This window comes from Coregonus lavaretus (genome assembly GCF_964263955.1).
Source record: "Coregonus lavaretus genome assembly, chromosome: 20".
Lineage (NCBI taxonomy): Eukaryota > Metazoa > Chordata > Actinopteri > Salmoniformes > Salmonidae > Coregonus > Coregonus lavaretus.
Window position 1 is genome coordinate 45023491 of NC_140007.1, and position 18001 is coordinate 45041491.

Here is an 18001-nt window from a genome sequence, read left to right on the forward strand (position 1 = left end):
CTCTTGCACCACACTGCCAGGTCACTGACCACCTCCCTGTAGGCTGTCTCATCGTCGCCGGTGATCAGGCCTACCACCGTCGTGTCGTCAGCAAACATGATGGAGTTGGAATCATGCGTGGCCATACAATTCGTAGGTGAACAGGGAGTACAGGAGGAGGCTGAGCACACACCCTACGCTCGAGTCAGCACACCATTTGTTGTTGATGAAGAGGCAAACTCCCCCCCCCCCCCGATTTCCCTGACTCCACTGTCCTGTCGGTGAATTGAGAATCCATCGAGTTGGATAGCCATGGGGAATATCTTGTCCGAAAGCCATGTTTCAGAAAAGCAGAGAATGTTGCAGTTACGAGAGTCCCGTTGGTAGCAAATCCGCGATCGGAGGTCATCCATCTTATTATCGAGTGACTGGAGGGAAGAGGTAGACGGTTTTCCCTTCGCCTTAATCTCGCCAGGACTCTGTAATGCCGGCGTTTCCTCTTAAAGGGATACTTCGGGATGCCCGTTATCTACTGCCCCAGAGTCAGATGAACTCGTGGATACCATTTTTATGTCTGCGTGCAGTTTGAAGGGAGTTGCTAACTAGCGCAGTTGCTAACTAGCATTAGCATAATGACTGGAAGTCTACTGGAAGTCTACGCTAGCAGATACCCATAGACTTCCAGTCATTGCGCTAATGCTAGTCAGCATTGGCTCATTAAACTATTTTTCGAACTTCCTTCATACTGAACACAGAGACATAAAAATGGTACCCACGAGTTTATCTGACTCTGGGGAAGTATCCCTATAAATACCCCCAAAATTGGGTTGGAATTACAGAAAGAGCCCAGGGCAGATGAGTCGAAGTTATAATAATATAATATAATATGCCATTTAGCAGACGCTTTTATCCAAAGCGACTTAGTCATGCGTGCAGTTGAAGCCGGAATTGAGGTAAGTAACTGCCGATCTGTTCTTCAAAAGTTATTGTCGGTTATAAGAAATAATAGTGGATACATTTCGTGAAAATAAAGTAAAAATAAACTGCAGCCGTACAGTACGGCGCCACTGCTGACCCTACATACAGGAACACACAGTGTCTAGAGATTTGCACATATTGTACTTCATCATGTGGAAATTGAACTGATTGTGTGTGCATATGCCTGTGTGTGTGTACCTGGTTCTGTCCGGCTGTGATGGCTTGTTGTGGCTGTTGGATAATGATCTGTTGGGGCTGACCCTGCTGTCCCCCTAGCTGTAACGTCTGGCCGTTCTGCAGCTGGATCTGCTGTCCCCCTAGATGGATCGTCTGACCGTTCTGCAGCTGGATCTGCTGTCCACCCTGTAGCTGGATCTGACAGTGAAACATGATCAGATGATGGCGTGTTCATAATATCATTCCAACTCCCGACTCTGGCTCAAAGAAATAATGATTACTAGAATGGGGAAAAGCCCCATAAGACCATTGCAATTTGACTGCATCCTCATTGAATTGAATGGGTTCTAGTAATTATATTTCTATGGTTTCCTCCCATCCCATTCCTCACCTGTTGCAGTCCCTGTCCTCCAGACACTGGCACCTGCATGATGGTCTGTCCCTGTCCCCCCCCCATAGCCTGCACCATGATGGGTTGCCCTGACGACGTGATCAGCTGTCCTCCGCTCACCTGCACCATCAGGGGCTGGCCCTGGACCTGTAACGGGGGGGGGGGGGGGGGGGGTGTAAGTTCATTGCATCATTTGGTTGTTAATTTGTCAATACAAATCAGCCACTGTATAGCTTCATATAAAGTAACCATTTCGTGGCACAGCCAGAGTTCCATGCATGCTATTCAGGCGTATGAAGTGACATTCCTGCCAAAGCATTCCTGCTTTTAGGACATCAAATGATGATGAATACACACTTGGAATGAGCCGGCGTTTGAGTCGACACGCGGAAAACAGAGTCAAATGATGATGATGATGATGAACAACACTATGTAAGATGAATCATTGTTTCAAAATGTTACCTCCATAAAAATGAGTTTTATTTGTCACATACACGTGTTTAGCAGATGTTATTCCGGGTGTAGCGAAATGCTTGTGCTTCTAGCTCCGACAGTGCAGTAATATCTAACAAGTAATATCTAACAATTTCACAACATATACCCAATACACACAAATCTAGTAAGGAATGGAATTTAAGAATATATACATATATGGACAAGCAATGACAGAGCGGCATGGACTAAGATACAGTAGAATATTATAGAATAGAATGCAGTATATACATATGATTAAGTAGTGCAAGATATGTAAACATTATTAAAGTGACGTAAACATTATTAAAGTGACAATGCAGTTCAGATCAGCGATAGCCTAATAGCATGCACTGAGATGGGTCATCGTGGTGGACGAGGGTCATGCAGTACACTGTGACACCGAGTGACATTGTGATAATAATGTGACAAGTCAGGCCGGCGGTCACACCACTACCTGGAGTGTCTGCACCTGCTGGCCAGAGGGCGTCACTACGGCTGCCTCGGTCTGCAGCTGCACTGCCGTCACGGTGCCCTGAGTCTGCAGACAAGGCAGCATGTTGGAGCAAGGCGAGGAGCAGAATCGCTCATCTTGATGACATCACGAGTAGTTATTTGGGAAGCGAGGCGATGTTGATATCAGTGATTCTGCTTTACAATAGACGCCTCGTCCCAGAGAGGTATAACAGATGCCTCGTCCCAGAAGTGTTACAACAGACGCCTCGTCCCAGAGGTCCTAGAGGTGTTACAACAGACGCCTCGTCCCAGAGGTCCCAGAGAGGTGTAACAACAGACGCCTCGTCCCAGAGGTCCCAGAGAGGTGTAACACCAGAGAGGTGTAACAACAGACGCCTCGTCCCAGAGGTCCCAGAGAGGTGTAACAGACGCCTCGTCCCAGAGAGGTGTAACAACAGACGCCTCGTCCCAGCGGTCCTAGAGAGGTGTAACAACAGACGCCTCGTCCCAGAGGTCCCAGAGAGGTGTAACAACAGACGCCTCGTCCCAGAGGTCCCAGAGAGGTGTAACAACACGCCTCGTCCCAGAGGTCCCAGAGAGGTGTAACAACAGACGCCTCGTCCCAGAGGTGTAACAGTTGTTTGATAATAGAAGCAGTATAACTGCATTTCCATGTAAAAAGTCCCATGAGCACGAACATGTGAAGTTCATAGGAGCACACCAAATTTGGTGTCAAATGAAAGCTAAGATTACTTTTATTTTTTTTATTAAGGCATATATTCATTTTTCAACCATTTCCCTTCCTAAAAATGAGGAATAAGCAAAGGCTTTGATTTCTGGTCAAACAGATGAAAAGGGTCTTAGAAAACATCTAGCATAAAAAGTCTTAATATGTAACTTTTTGGACGACCCAACCGAATTCACATAGAAATGTAAGTTATAGATCTGTCATTCTCATTGAAACCAAGTCTAAGAAGCGGTAGATCTGTTCTATGTGCGCTATTTCTATGCTTCCTGTTCTTAAGTTTCATTTTTGCATCTTTTACTTTCGGTTTTATACACCAGCTTCAAACAGCTGAAAAGACAATATTTTTGGTTATGGAAAATACCTTTTTACAATGGTTTAGATATAACAATGATTCTCTACACTACACATTGCTTGTTGTGTCACAGTTATACAATTTTTAAAACATTACATTACATTCATAACACAAAAAGTGTGTGCCCTCAGGCCCCTACTCCACTACCACAAACACTACCGTTCAAAAGTTTGGGGTCACCTAGAAATGTCCTTGTTTTCTAAAGAAAAGCAATTTTTTTTGTCCATTAAAATAACATCAAATTGATCAGAAATACAGTGTAGACATTGTTAATGTTGCCAATGGCTATTGTAGCTGGAAACGGCTGATTTTCAATGGAATATCTACATAGGCGTACAGAGGCCCATTATCAGCAACCATCAGTCCTGTGTTCCAATGGCACGTTGTGTTTGCTAATCCAATTGCAATTATGTTAGCACAGTTGAAAACTGTTGTGCTGATTAAAGAAGCAATAAAACTGGCCTTCTTGAGACTAGTTGAGTATCTGGAGCATCAGCAATGGTGGGTTCGATTACAGGATCAAAATGGCCAGAAACAAATAACTTTCTTCTGAAACTCATCAGTCTATTCTTGTTCTGAGAAATTAAGGATATTCCATGTGAGAAATTGCCAAGAAACTGAAGATCTCGTACAACGCTGTGTACTACTCCCTTCACAGAACAGCGCAAACTGGCTCTAACCAGAATAGAAAGAGGAGTGTGAGGCCCCGGTGCACAACTGAGCAAGAGGACAAATACATTAGAGTGTCTAGTTTGAGAAACAGACGCCTCACAGGTCCTCAACTCAAGAGGCGACTCTGGGATGCTGACCTAGGCAGAGTTGCAAAGAAAAAGCCATATATCAGACTGGCCAATAAAAAATTTAAGATTAAGATGGGCAAAAGAACACAGACACTGGACTTTTTTTTTGCAACTCTGCTTAGAAGGTCAGCATCCCGGAGTCGCCTCTTCACTGTTGACGTTGAGACTGGTGTTTTGAGGGTACTACTTAATGAAGCTGCCAGTTGAGGACCTGTGAGTCTTAACTCTTCAAATTGCTAGCATGCTGTTCAAACAGTTGGAGATGAAATTCAACTGATCTACCTTGTTAGCTAGCAAATTGAGCCAAGTTGGAATATAAAGGTTAGCTGGCTACTCACTAGCACGTGGGCTTGTGATTGAGGGATTGTTCACGAGACCCGTGTTCATTTTCTATAATGCCTGCTACAAGAAGTTAGTCATTATTAGTGAATGTGCATTATGGTTCTGGCTTAATGTGTAACAAAAAAGGGCATTTTCATAGACAGACTTGAAAACCAGATCAGTTATTATTGCCAAAAAGCAGGTTAAACTATTTTGATAAACTAATTACATTATTAGTGGGTCTTATGGCTGTGGAAGGCTTATATTTAGCCTAGGTATAATTTCACAAGCCCCAAATTCATTAGATTATTGCTGACTGTTTGAAATGCAGTGTATTTGACCTTTAATATATAATAGATATATTGTGAATCACCCATAAGTTTGAAAAAAAAATATATCTAGATATGATTTTTAGGCCCAACTGATTGAGAGGTTTTGAACATGAATGAATTCAACACAGCAGCAGTTCATAGTTACCCACCTGTTGTATCTGTCCATTGGATGTCTGAACGACTATCTGCTCCCCAGTCGAGGTGGTGGCGGTGGTGTACTCCATGGTCAGCTAGTCACTTCCTGTCATAGTCAAAGTACAGAGGTTTGTCAATAAAATGTGAAGCAGGTTGGGAAGTCAACACAAAAGGTTAGGGTCACAATAGCAAATCATAGCCCTATGACAGTGTTTCCACTATATTCATTTAGCAACGGAGACCCATTGTTGCCACCGCTGCAAAAAATTTACTTTTGTCAAATATATGTTCCTGCCGAGACACGCTTTTAAAATGGATAGTCGTTGGCTCATTGACTGGAAGTCTATGGGAACAGGTAGCATGTAATTGCGCTAACGTTAGTGGCAATGAAACACCATTTCCACCACCATGCTACCACAGATGGAACAGTGAGCCAGATATTTCAACGGATCTATAAAAATGTGAAGCATCCGGTTGCCGTTTCCACTCACTACCAAATATGGTGATGAGAGGAAGCCCAGTGGCCGGCAGTGGGAGAAGATGGAGCGAGATTGATATGGGCCGACGTTCTGCTAATTCTCAATACAGTTTTGTGTTTTACAAAACTAGATTCTGTAACAAAAAGAGCGGACTACGTTTTGTAGACTTTAAACCTATGGCCAAAGTGTTTTTTTAAAAAATGGCATTGTTTAGAAGGAGTGCAAGCGCGAATTGAGTTATTGCACACACGCACTTCACAGAGTAGGTGTTCCCTGATGGAAATATGCAAATAAATGCTAGAATGTGCCAAATGGATCTCGCTAGCTCGTGCTTGGCTCTGCCCACCTCTTTGCTTGTTCTGCCCACTAGGACTCATCTGCTCCCATTGGACACTACAGGCTGTGGTCTATCTTGGGTTAGTTATAAAAATCGTTGATGCTAGAGTGGCTAAATGCTAATCCCGGATGTTGGGTATAGAGTACCACAGTATGAGTCATAATACCCATAAAACCTTGCGGTCAAACAGGGAAATGGTTCCAATCTTTTTTTCCCATAGAAACACTTAAAATAAGGGCTGTGTTTCGTGTAGATCATTTGGACGAGACTGCCGAATCGAGGCAAAGGTAAGAATCTCTGGATTAACTATATAAATGTTTGCTAAATGTAGTAATGAATAAATTGGCAAAATGTCTTTAAATTGACAATTCTGTGAACTATCTTGTGCAAGTTTCAAATTGACAAAATACCTGTTAGCAAAGGTGTCAGCTTGAAATGACGTGCAAGAGCTTGCTAGAATTTGTAGTTTTGCATGATTTCTACTTTGATGCTAATTGGCATTTTTGAATCTGAGCGTAAATAGAGACGAATATATTGATAAAAGTCACAATGTCCGAGAGAGATTTACATGGTTATCAAAACGTCACGCCAGGGTAATTGCCTCGTTATATATGCCAAGTTTCTCTCTCAGAATATCATAATGGACCTGCAACTTTGTCTTCGTCCACTTTCTGCAATGTCTCTTTAATTGATTAGTTTCCTCACTCATCCAAGGGGCTCTCTGTTTGGATGTGGCCTTTTTCAACTTTACTGGAGCTATGGCATCAATAGTTGCCCTTAATTTGCTATTAAAAAAGTTATCAACTAAATCATCACAAGAGGAAAGCAGAATAGGTGGTGGAGTTTTGTTCATACACTCAATAAAATCGGTAGCGACTTCAGAGGTAAGATAACATGTTGGATAAAGTCCATAGAGCTCAAAAGATTAATAAATTCAATGGCCTTGGAGTCAGTCTCTTTGTCAACATGAATATTAAAATCTCTTAACACAATGATTTTATCATAGTTCTCAAGGACAATCGACAATAGTTCAGATAAAATCAGTAAAGAAAGTCGGGCAGGCCTCCCGAGTGGCGCAGTGGTCTAAGGCACTGCATCGCAATGTTGCGGCGTCACTACAGCCTGGGGTTGGATCCCAGGCTGTGTCACAACCGGCCGTGACAGGGAGTCCCATAGGGCGGCGCACAATTGGCCCAGCGTCGTCCGGGTTAGGGGAGGGTTTGGCCGGGGGGGGGCTTTACTTGGCTCATCGCGTTCTAGCAACTCCTTGTGGCGGGCCGGGCGCCTGCAGGCTGACTTCGGTCGTCAGCTGAAAGGTGTTTCCTCCAACACATTGGTGCAGATGGCTTCTGGGTTAAGCGAGCGGGTGTTAAGAAGCGCGGCTTGGCGGGTCATGTTTCGGAGGACGCATGACTCAACCTTCGCCTCTCCCGAGCACGTTGGGGAGTTGCAACGATGAGACAAGATCTTAATTGGATTGCAATTGGATATCACGAAATTGGAGACAAAAAGGGGGTAACATTTTAAAAAGAATGCCCCCTACTAGGGGGGTAACACTTGAATATTCTCAGTGTCATTCTAAGAAGTGATCAAATTCAACATCTTCTCACAGACTCCAACCTTGACTTCTCACAGACTCCAACCTTGTGCCTGGCTACAATGTTTTCAGGAGAGACAGGATTGAAGAAAGAGGGGGGTCTGATTATTTACATTAAAGAACATATCCAATGTAAACAAACTGTGTTTTTTTTAAAAATCAGTTTAATAACATGCTTAGGGAATGTGATTTTGGGAAAGGGGTAATCTTAAATGGGAGACTTTAACATTAATTATGAAGACAAGTCTTGTAGGAAAACCCTCAAACGGATCACTAACACCTTTGACCTTAGACAGCTAGTTAAAAGGCCCAACCAGGGAGACTTGTTGCTCTAAAACACAGATTGATCTGGTGTTCAGTAATAAACCAGAGTGACTAAATCATTAAATCCAGACTACAATAAAATGGCTTCCTAAAAGAAAATCAAATCCAAACCTGGCTAAAAGAGCACTCCTCCTTGGATAAATGGAGAAATCTGGAAACTGATGAAAGAATGAGATCATGCTCTAAAAACAGCCTTAAAGTCCGAATTAGACGTAGGTTTACCATGTTGAGAAATAAGGTGATTAAAGAAAATCAGAGAGGCCAAGGCAAACTTTTTTTTTATCAACATAATTGGTGAAGCAAAGGGAAATTCTAAATTGATCTGGGAGAATCTAAAAAAAAGTGAAAAGGGAAAGACCATAGTAACACTGCAAAAAGACTAGAACTCAATGTGAATGACAGTCTAACACAGGATGCAGTCGAAATAGCAACAGCCTTCAATTCCTACTTTGTTGACTCTGTCAATGTACTGACACAGTACCCCCCTCCACTGGTTTCTTGGGCTCAGCGCCAATGAATGACCCTCAACCCGTCTTCATCATAAGGGAGGTTTCTGAGTCAGAGGTGAACAAGGTGATTAGCTCACTAAAGAACTCTAAAGCCAAAAGATGTGTTTGGGCTGGACTCTACCTTTCTTAAAAACTACAAAGAGTCACTCATTGGCCCCATTACTAAGGTCACCAACACATCTATTGGTCAGGGGGTGTTTCCAAGGGTCTGGAAGTCGGCCATAATAACGGCCATCTTTAAATCAGGTGACCCTGCTGACGTGAGTAACTACAGGCCCGTTAGTATACTACCTGTGGTGTCGAAGGTTGCTGAAAAGTGTGTAGCAGAGCAACTGATTGCCCAACTCAACAACAGCCCCTTCACATTACACTCCATGCAGTTTGGCTTCAGAGCAAAACACTCCACAGTAACGGCCAACTGCTTGCTTCTGGAAAATGTGAAGTCCAAGATGGACAAAGGGGGCGTTGTTGGGGATGTATTTCTAGACCTAAGGAAAGCTTTTGATACTGTTAACCATGAGGTTCTCATCACAAAACTGTCCAAGTTCAACTTTTCCCCCCGATGCCTTGAGATGGATGAAATCATACCTTGAAGGCAGAACCCAGTGTGTCAGAGTTTTATTTATTTATTTATTTAACCTTTATTTAACCAGGTAAACCAGTTGAGAACAAGTTCTCATTTACAACTGCGACCTGGCCAAGATAAAGCAAAGCAGTGCGATAAAAACAACAACACAGAGTTACATATGGGGTAAAACAAAACAAAGTCAAAAAAATACAACAGAAATACATATATATACAGTGTGTGCAAATTTAGCAAGTTATGGAGGTAAGGCAATAAAATAGGCTATAGTGCAAAATAATTACAATTAGTATTAACACTGGAATGATAGATGTGCAAGAGATGATGTGCAAATAGAGATACTGGGGTACAAATGAGCAAAATAAATAACAATATAGGGATGAGGTAGTTAGGCGGGCTAATTTCAGATGGGCTGTGTACAGGTGCAGTGATCGGTAAGGTGCTCTGACAACTGATGCTTAAAGTTAGTGAGGGAGATAAGAGTCTCCAGCAGAGTGAGCAATGAGCTGTCGCCCATCCTCATCTATGATGTGGGCGTGCCCCAAGGGTCAATACTGGGGCCCCAAGGGTCAATACTGGGGCCCCTGCTGTTCAGCCTGTACATTAATGATCTGCCTTCTGTCTGTACTGGGTCTGAAGTTCAAATGTATGCAGATGATACAGTGATATATGTGCTTGCAAAGAGCAAACAACAAGCTGTACCAGAACTCACTACTGTAATGGTCCAGGTTACAGAGTGGCTCAGTGACTCATGTTTGCATCTCAATGTGAAAAAAACAGCCTGCATGTTGTCCACAATGAGGACAACTGATGATACTGAGCCAGATGTCTGCAGCTGAAGTCGGAAGTTTACATACACTTAGGTTGGAGTCATTAAAACTTGTTTTTCAACCACTCTACAAATGTCTTGTTAACAAACTATAGTTTTGGCAAGTCGGTTAGGACATCTACTTTGTGCATGACACAAGTAATTTTTCCAACAATTGTTTACAGACAGATTATTTCACTTATAATTCACTGTATCACAATTCCAGTGGGTCAGAAGTTTCCAAACACTAAGTTGACTGTGCTTTTAAACAGCCTGGAAAATTACAGAAAATGATGTCATGGCGTTAGAAGCTTCTGATAGGCTAATTGACATAATTTGAGTCAATTGGAGGTGTACCTGTGGATGTATTTCAAGGCCTACCTTCAAACTATGTGCCTCTTTGCTGACATCATGGGAAAATCAAAAGAAATCAGCCAAGACCTCAGAAAAAACATTGTAGACCTCCACAAGTCTGGTTCATCCTTGGGAGCAATTTCCAAACGCCGAAGGTACCATGTTCATCTATACAAACAATAGTACGCAAGTATAAACACCATGGGACCACGCAGCCGTCATACCGCTCAGGAAGGAGACGCGTTCTGTCTCCTAGAGATGAACATACTTTGGTGCAAATCAATCCCAGAACAACAGCAAATGACCTTGTGAAGATGCTGGAGGAAACAGGTACAAAACAGTAAAACGAGTCCTATATCGACATAAACTGAAAGGCCGCTCAGCAAGGAAGAAGCCACTGCTCCAAAACCGCCATAAAAAAGCCAGACTACGGTTTGCAACTGCACATGGGGACAAAGATCGTACTTTTTGGAGAAATGTCCTCTGGTCTGATGAAACAAAAATAGAACTGTTTGGCCATAATGACCATCGTTATGTTTGGAGGAAAAAGGGGGCGCTTGCAAGCCGAAGAACACCATCCCAACCGTGAAGCACGGGGGTGGCAGCATCATTTTTTATTTTTTATTTTATTTCACCTTTATTTAACCAGGTAAACCAGTTGAGAACAAGTTCTCATTTACAACTGCGACCTGGCCAAGATAAAGCAAAGCAGTGTGATTAAAAACAACAACACAGAGTTACATATGGGGTAGGAGGGACTGGTGAACTTCACAAAATAGATGGCATCATGAGGAAGGAAATGTATGTGAATATATTGAAGCAACATCTGAAAACATCTGTCAGGAAGTTAAAGCTTGGTCGCAAATGGGTCTTCCAAATGGACAATGACCCCAAGCATACCTCCAAAGTTGTGGCAAAATGGCTTAAGGACAACAAAGTCAAGGTATTGAAGTGGCCAAGCAAGGAGGCCTACAAACCTGACTCAGTTACACCAGCTCTGTCAGGAGGAATGGGCCAAAATTCACCCATCTTATTGTGGGAAGCTTGTGGAAGGCTACACGAAACGTTTGACCCAAGTTAAACAATTTAAAGGCAATGCTACCAAATACTAATTGAGTGTATGTAAACTTCTGACCCACTGGGAATGTGATGAAATAAATAAAAGCTGAAATAAAACATTCTCTGTACTATTATTCTGACATTTCACATTCTTAAAATAAAGTGGTGATCCTAACTGACCTAAGACATGGAATTTTTACTAGGATTAAATGTCAGGAATTGGGAAAAACTGAGTTTAAATGTATTTGGCTAAGGTGTATGTAAACTTCTGACTTCAACTGTATGTGTCAGGGGAGAAGCTCCAGGTGGTCCGATTTTAAGTACCTTGGCATCATCCTTGTTTCCAACCTCTCTTTTAAAAAGCAGGCGAAAAAGGTAACTCAAACAACCAAATTCAACCTAGCTAATTTCCGATTCAAACAAAATTGTTTTGACTACAGAGGTATCAAAACTGTACTTCAAATCTACGATACTCCCCCACTTAACATACTGCTTGACTAGTTGGACCCAAGCTTGCTGTACAACATTAAAACCCATTCAGTCTGTCTATAAACAGGCTCTCAAAGTGCTTGATAGAAAGCCCAATAGCCACCATCACTGTTACATGCTCAGAAAGCATGAGCTCCTGAGTTGGGAAAATCTTGTGCAATACACCGACGCATGTCTTGTATTCAAGATCCTAAATGGCCTGGCTCCTCCCCCTCCACTTAGTACTTTTGTTAAACAGAAAACCCAAACCCATGGCAGCAGATCCACAAGGTCTGCCATGAGAGGTGACTGTATTGTTCCCTTAAGGAAAAGCACCTTTAGTCAATCTGCTTTCTCTGTTAGAGCTTCCCATGTCTGGAACACACTGCCATCAGACACACATAACTGTACCACCTATCGCATCTTCACAAAAATCATAAAGACATGGCTAAAGGCCAATCAGACTTGTGAACATAATCTCTAGCTGTGTATTGCCGCTTTCCATGTTGTCTGTAGCTTGTGAGGTGTGGAAACACTGTTGCTTTTATGTATTTTGTTTTGTTGCTTTTTGCGCTATTGCTCTGTCTGCGTGCTACGTGTTGCTTGTTCTATGTTGCTCTGTCTGCGTGCTACGTGTTGCTTGTTCTATGTTGCTCTGTCTGCGTGCTACATGTTGCTTGTTCTATGTTGCTCTGTCTGCATACTACGTGTTGCTTGTTCTATGTTGCTCTGTCTGCATTCTACATGTTGCTTGTTCTATGTTTCTCTGTCTGCGTGCTACGTGTTGCTTGTTCTATGTTGCTCTGTCTGAGTGCTACGTGTTGCTTGTTCTATGTTGATCTGTCTGAGTGCTATGTGTTGCTTGTTCTATGTTGCTCTGTCTGCGTGCTACGTGTTGCTTGTTCTATGTTTCTCTGTCTGCGTGCTACGTGTTGCTTGTTCTATGTTGCTCTGTCTGCTTGCTACGTGTTGCTTGTTCTATGTTACTCTGTCTGCGTGCTACGTGTTGCTTGTTCTATGTTGCTCTGTCTGAGTGCTATGTGTTGCTTGTTCTATGTTGCTCTGTCGGCGTGCTACGTGTTGCTTGTTCTACAGTTGAAGTCAGAAGTTTACATACACCTTAGCCAAATACATTTAAACTCAGTTTTTCACAATTCCTGACATTTAATCCTAGTAAAAATTCCCTGTCTTAGGTCAGTTAAGATCACCACTTTATTTTAAGAATGTGAAATGTCTGAATAATAGTAGAGAGAATGATTTCTTTCAGCTTTTATTTATTTCATCACATTCCCAGTGGGTCAGAAGTTTACATACACTCAATTAGTATTTGGTAGCATTGCCTATAAATTGTTTAACTTGGGTCAAACGTTTCGGGTAGCCTTCCACAAGAAGTTGGGTGAATTTTGGCCCATTCCTCCTGACAGAACTGGTGTAACTGAGTCAGGTTTGTAGGCCTCCTTGCTCGCACACGCTTTTTCAGTTCTGCCCACACATTTTCTATAGGATTGAGGTCAGGGCTTTGTGATGGCCACTCCAATACCTTGACTTTGTTGTCCTTAAGCCATTTTGCTACAACTTTGGAAGTAGGCTTGGGGTCATTGTCCATTTGGAAGACCCATTTAAGACCATGCTTTAACTTCCTGACTGATGTCTTGAGATGTTGCTTCAATATATCCACATAATTTTCCTTCCTCATGATGCCATCTATTTAGTGAAGTGCACCAGTCCCTCCTGCAGCAAAGCACCCCCACAGCATGATGCTGCCACCCCCGTGCTTCACGGTTGGGATGGTGTTCTTCGGCTTGCTAGCCTTGCCCTTTTTCCTCCAAACATAACGATGGTCATTATGGCCAAACAGTTCTATTTTTGTTTCATCAGGCCAGAGCACATTTCTCCAAAAAGTACGATATTTGTCCCCATGTGCAGTTGCAAACCGTAGTCTGGCTTTTTTATGGCGGTTTTGGAGCAGTGGCTTCTTCCTTGATGAGCGGCCTTTCAGGTTATGTCGATATAGGACTTGTTTTATTGTGGATATAGATACTTTTGTACCTGTTTCCTCCAGCATCTTCACAAGGTCCTTTGCTGTTGTTCTGGGATTGATTTTCACTTTTCACACCAAAGTACGTTCATCTCTAGGAGACAGAATGCGTCTCCTTCCTGAGCGGTATGACGGCTGCGTGGTCCCATGGTGTTTATACTTGCGTACTATTGTTTGTACAGATGAACGTGGTACCTTCAGGCGTTTGAAAATTGCTCCCAAGGATGAACCAGACTTGTGGAGGTCTACAATTATTCTGATTTCCCCATGATGTCAAGCAAAGAGGCACTGAGTTTGAAGGTAGGCCTTGAAATACATCCACAGGTACACCTCCAAATGACTCAAATGATGTCAATTAGCCTATCAGAAGCTTCTAAAGCCATGACATCATTTTCTGGCATTTTCCAAACTTTTTAAAGGCACAGTCAACTTAGTGTATGGAAACTTTTGACCCACTGGAATTGTGATACAGTGAATTATAAGTGAAATAATCTGTATGTAAACAATTGTTGGAAAACTTACTTGTGTCATGCACAAAGTAGATGTCCTAACTGACTTGCCAAAAATATAGTTTGTTAACAAGAAATTTGTGGAGTGGTTGAAAAACGAGTTTTAATGACTCCAACCTAAGTGTATGTAAACTTCCGACTTCAATTGTATGTTGCTCTGTCTGCGTGCTACGTGTTGCTTGTTCTATGTTGCTCTGTCTGCGTGCTACGTGTTGCTTGTTCTATGTTACTCTGTCTGTGTGCTACGTGTTGCTTGTTCTATGTTGCTCTGTCTGCGTGCTACGTGTTGCTTGTTCTATGTTGCTCTGTCTGCGTGCTACGTGTTGCTTGTTCTATGTTGCTCTGTCTGCGTGCTACGTGTTGCTTGTTCTATGTTACTATGTCTGCGTGCTACGTGTTGCTTGTTCTATGTTACTCTGTCTGCGTGCTGCTTGTCCTATGTTGCTCACTGCTCATTGTTTGTCTCTATTATTATTGTAATAGTTTTTAATAACCTGCCCAGGGACTGTGGTTGAAAATTAGCCGGCTGGCTAAAACCGGCACTTTTACTGAAACGTTGATTAATGTGCACTGTCCCTGTAAAAATAAACGCAAAAAACAAACAAAGGGGGGCAGTGCTTTGTTGGCCTATACAACATTATGACCAGCACTGCTGGTTGACATTTAAACAGTATAGCATGACGCTCAAAAGACCCAAAGTTCCCAAACAAAATGTCCTTACAGCAGAGAGAATTAGTCAAAATAGAGGCTGTCTGAAAAGCTGTAGTCCGGGGAGAGACTTCAATAAGAGTGGCACTACAGTCCAGTGGCGGCTCCTGAAAAAATTCTCAGGAGGGGCAATTTTTCTGATGATTTAGGTGACCTACACACATTTAAAAAAAGATATGTCCAGCAACAACATGAAGACAGGGGCAGCATATAAGTCAATACCAGAAGCATTTATTGACTGATCTCAAAAGTGTTGGCTTACCAGGGTTGGTGGAGCCCTCAGTTTCATCTTTGCCTCGCAAAGCTAACTCAAACACTCCGCAAAACTTCACACACTGGATTAGCCGGCTGAGGATGTGGCGGTTCTTGCTAATGTCGTAGTAAATATATTTGTTATAGTGAATATGGAATATGATATGTTGAGTAAAATGTTGTGCTAAGATCTATTTAGGTCAGGAGCTGGTTATAAGTTCTGTTCCTATCCAATAACAATGGACAAAAGGGTCCTATCTTGTCAGCCTTGTCAGCAGGTGGCCAAGGACAACACCCACGCCATAGGCCTCTCAGTTCTTCCAACTCACGAGTTCTTGCTCTGAGGACACACACACACACAAACACACACACATCATCACTGTTAAACACACACACACACACACACACACAAAAATCCCCTCTCTTAGGCTGAACATTTGAAGACAGAGAACCCGACTCAGAGCCAATGCAACAGTGACAGTAGCCTGCAGGGGACCTCGCCCAACTCATCAGGACCAATCAGAAGATCAGAACTACTAGATTGAACCTACTTCATTTATTGCATAAAATGTCTGCACACAATGTTTCGGGGCTCTCTTCAGATAATAATAATAATAATAATAATAATAATAATAATAATAATAATAATATGCCATTTAGCAGACGCTTTTATCCAAAGCGACTTACAGTCATGCGTGCATACATTTTTGTGTATGGGTGGTCCCGGGGATCGAACCCACTACCTTGGCGTTACAAGCACCATGCTCTACCAGCTGAGCTACAGAAAGTGGATACTCATGGATGCGCATTGCAATTGTAAAATGTCAACACAATTGGAGACACCACGTCATTTTTGGAGACATGTTATTGACAGTAAACTATTGTAGATGCGACTGCTAACTAACTAAAACATTTTAGCTGGCTAGCTAATCATCTTAGCTAAATGTGGGGCAAACAATTCAGTTATTTACCGTTAATTTGAGGGATTGGGGTGAAAGAAATCGAGTTACATAGTGATACTTTACGATATACTGTATTGACAATATCGCAATATTTTAGCGCTAGTTGGCTGTACCTGCACCAAAACACCATTATTGTTCCTTCATAGCTTGTTCTCAATCTTTTCACATTGGGAGCCAATTTGTTTTCAGCACTTTTATTTCCATGACTGATCAAAACTCGTTCTCATGGCTTTCTGATCCCTCTGCAACAGACATATGGTGCGCAATAAAATCACAGTATCGAATCGCAATACGTATAGAATCATGAGACTCGCAATGCTGATGCATATATCTTATCGTGAGGTTCCTGGCAATTCCCAGCCCAAGTTCATTTTTAAGAGTTTGACGAACGGGTCCGTGAACGCGATTCCAGATATATTTACCTCTGAATAAACTGCCTTTATTACACCATATCCACATCCAGTAAACTTGTGATTATCAACACTAACCTCATCGTTGTGGCGGCGGACAGCTAGCCTGTATCCCTCGTCATCCAGTTGAGTGAGTGGCAATGTCTTTTTTCGTTCGTACCAATTTTTGGAAAATCCTCGGGTGTAGGACTTTCCGCCTTTAGTAGAAACCTGTTGAATTATTAAATTTGGTCTGGGAGGTCCTAATTGTTTCGTTGCCAATTTATCTTCATTTGTTCGCCGACAAAAAGGAAATTCTTTCAAAGACACAACCGAGTTGCACTGAAGCCTAGCCATGTTGATAGTAGTAGTGAATTGATTGACGCTGCTACCCTCTCTTTTCTTAGTTACGTTCATGTGACGAAAGCGCGTAAGTGCAAGCCCACAGACACCCATTGAGATTGTATTGAAGGCTCTGAAATTTGAAAAAAATAGATTTTACATGGGAGTCTATGACAGAAGTTCTGGGCGATTTTCAATCTGACTGAAATCGCCCCAAAAGGGGGTGGAGCCATTTGAAGCACGACTTTAGCCTGATTCGACATTTAGTGGCAGTGTGGCACTGTGGCAGATCAGACGTATAGATTACAACACTGATAACTACTGTTGCCGTGATATAATTGATTAGAAAAAAAATCCCTTCCTTTTCCCGTTTGGCAGTGCGTCGCCCATATCGCCCTATTGAACAGGCCGTCCCTGCTACAGTCTGAAGACAGCCATGTTTCAGTGAGAAACATGCAATCAACTTTGTGCTCAGCAATGAGGTCATTCACGAGAAAGGTTTAACTTGTGATTGCTCTAACATTTAAAAGCGCCATATTCAATGAGTGTGGGCCACTCTGCCTCGAGGTAACCAATGGAATAACAATCAAATTATTAACGTTACAACCACATTTTCTGACAGTCTCCAATCTATCAGAATGGTAGGAGATGACAGTTTGTATAAACTCACTAGAAGGCGGAGTTAAAGGAACATCAATTAGGTTACTCACAACAACCAAAGTGCCATTTCTACAGGAGTTGATATGCTTTCCAAGTCCTCTGTTGCTTATTCTGACAGGGAGAACTGGAGCGCTACCAGACCCTGTCCGTCAGTCTCTAAAACAGTTTGCGATGTTGCTGGAAATAATCCTGGATCCCCTGCGGTTAGGGTGAATCCCGTCTCTTTTAACCTTAACCTCATTCTCCTAACCTGCCACATTAATTATCCTAACCTGCTGCTAAGTTCTCCTAACCTGCTACAAGAAGTAACTTCAGCTAGTCAAAACCGGCAGACCCGCCTTGAGAACAGTCTTGGTTTCCATTAATGCGATTCAGCGCTGCTTTATTCCTCGTTCACATTAACCATGGGCACTCAGTTATGTTGCGCCGGATGTCATTCATTTCAATGGGGGCGTTCACAACTGGGAATTGCTACACCCCCTT

The 18001-nt window shown here is 42.5% G+C and overlaps 1 protein-coding gene across 2 annotated transcripts in view; it reads right to left on the reverse strand.

Annotated features, from left to right (window-relative positions):
- Positions 1-18001, reverse strand: part of LOC311148341 (nuclear transcription factor Y subunit alpha-like) — a 37768-nt gene that overhangs the window by 17540 nt on the left and 2227 nt on the right. For both annotated transcript variants that reach the window (XM_084185276.1, XM_084185277.1), the window contains exons 2-4: positions 5155-5246; positions 1526-1672; positions 1156-1332 (exon numbers count right to left, since the gene is read on the reverse strand). In XM_084185276.1, coding sequence (XP_084041402.1) covers positions 1156-1332; positions 1526-1672; positions 5155-5229 — 399 coding nt within the window. In that variant the 5' untranslated portion in view covers positions 5230-5246. The remainder of the gene's footprint in view (positions 1-1155; positions 1333-1525; positions 1673-5154; positions 5247-18001) is intronic.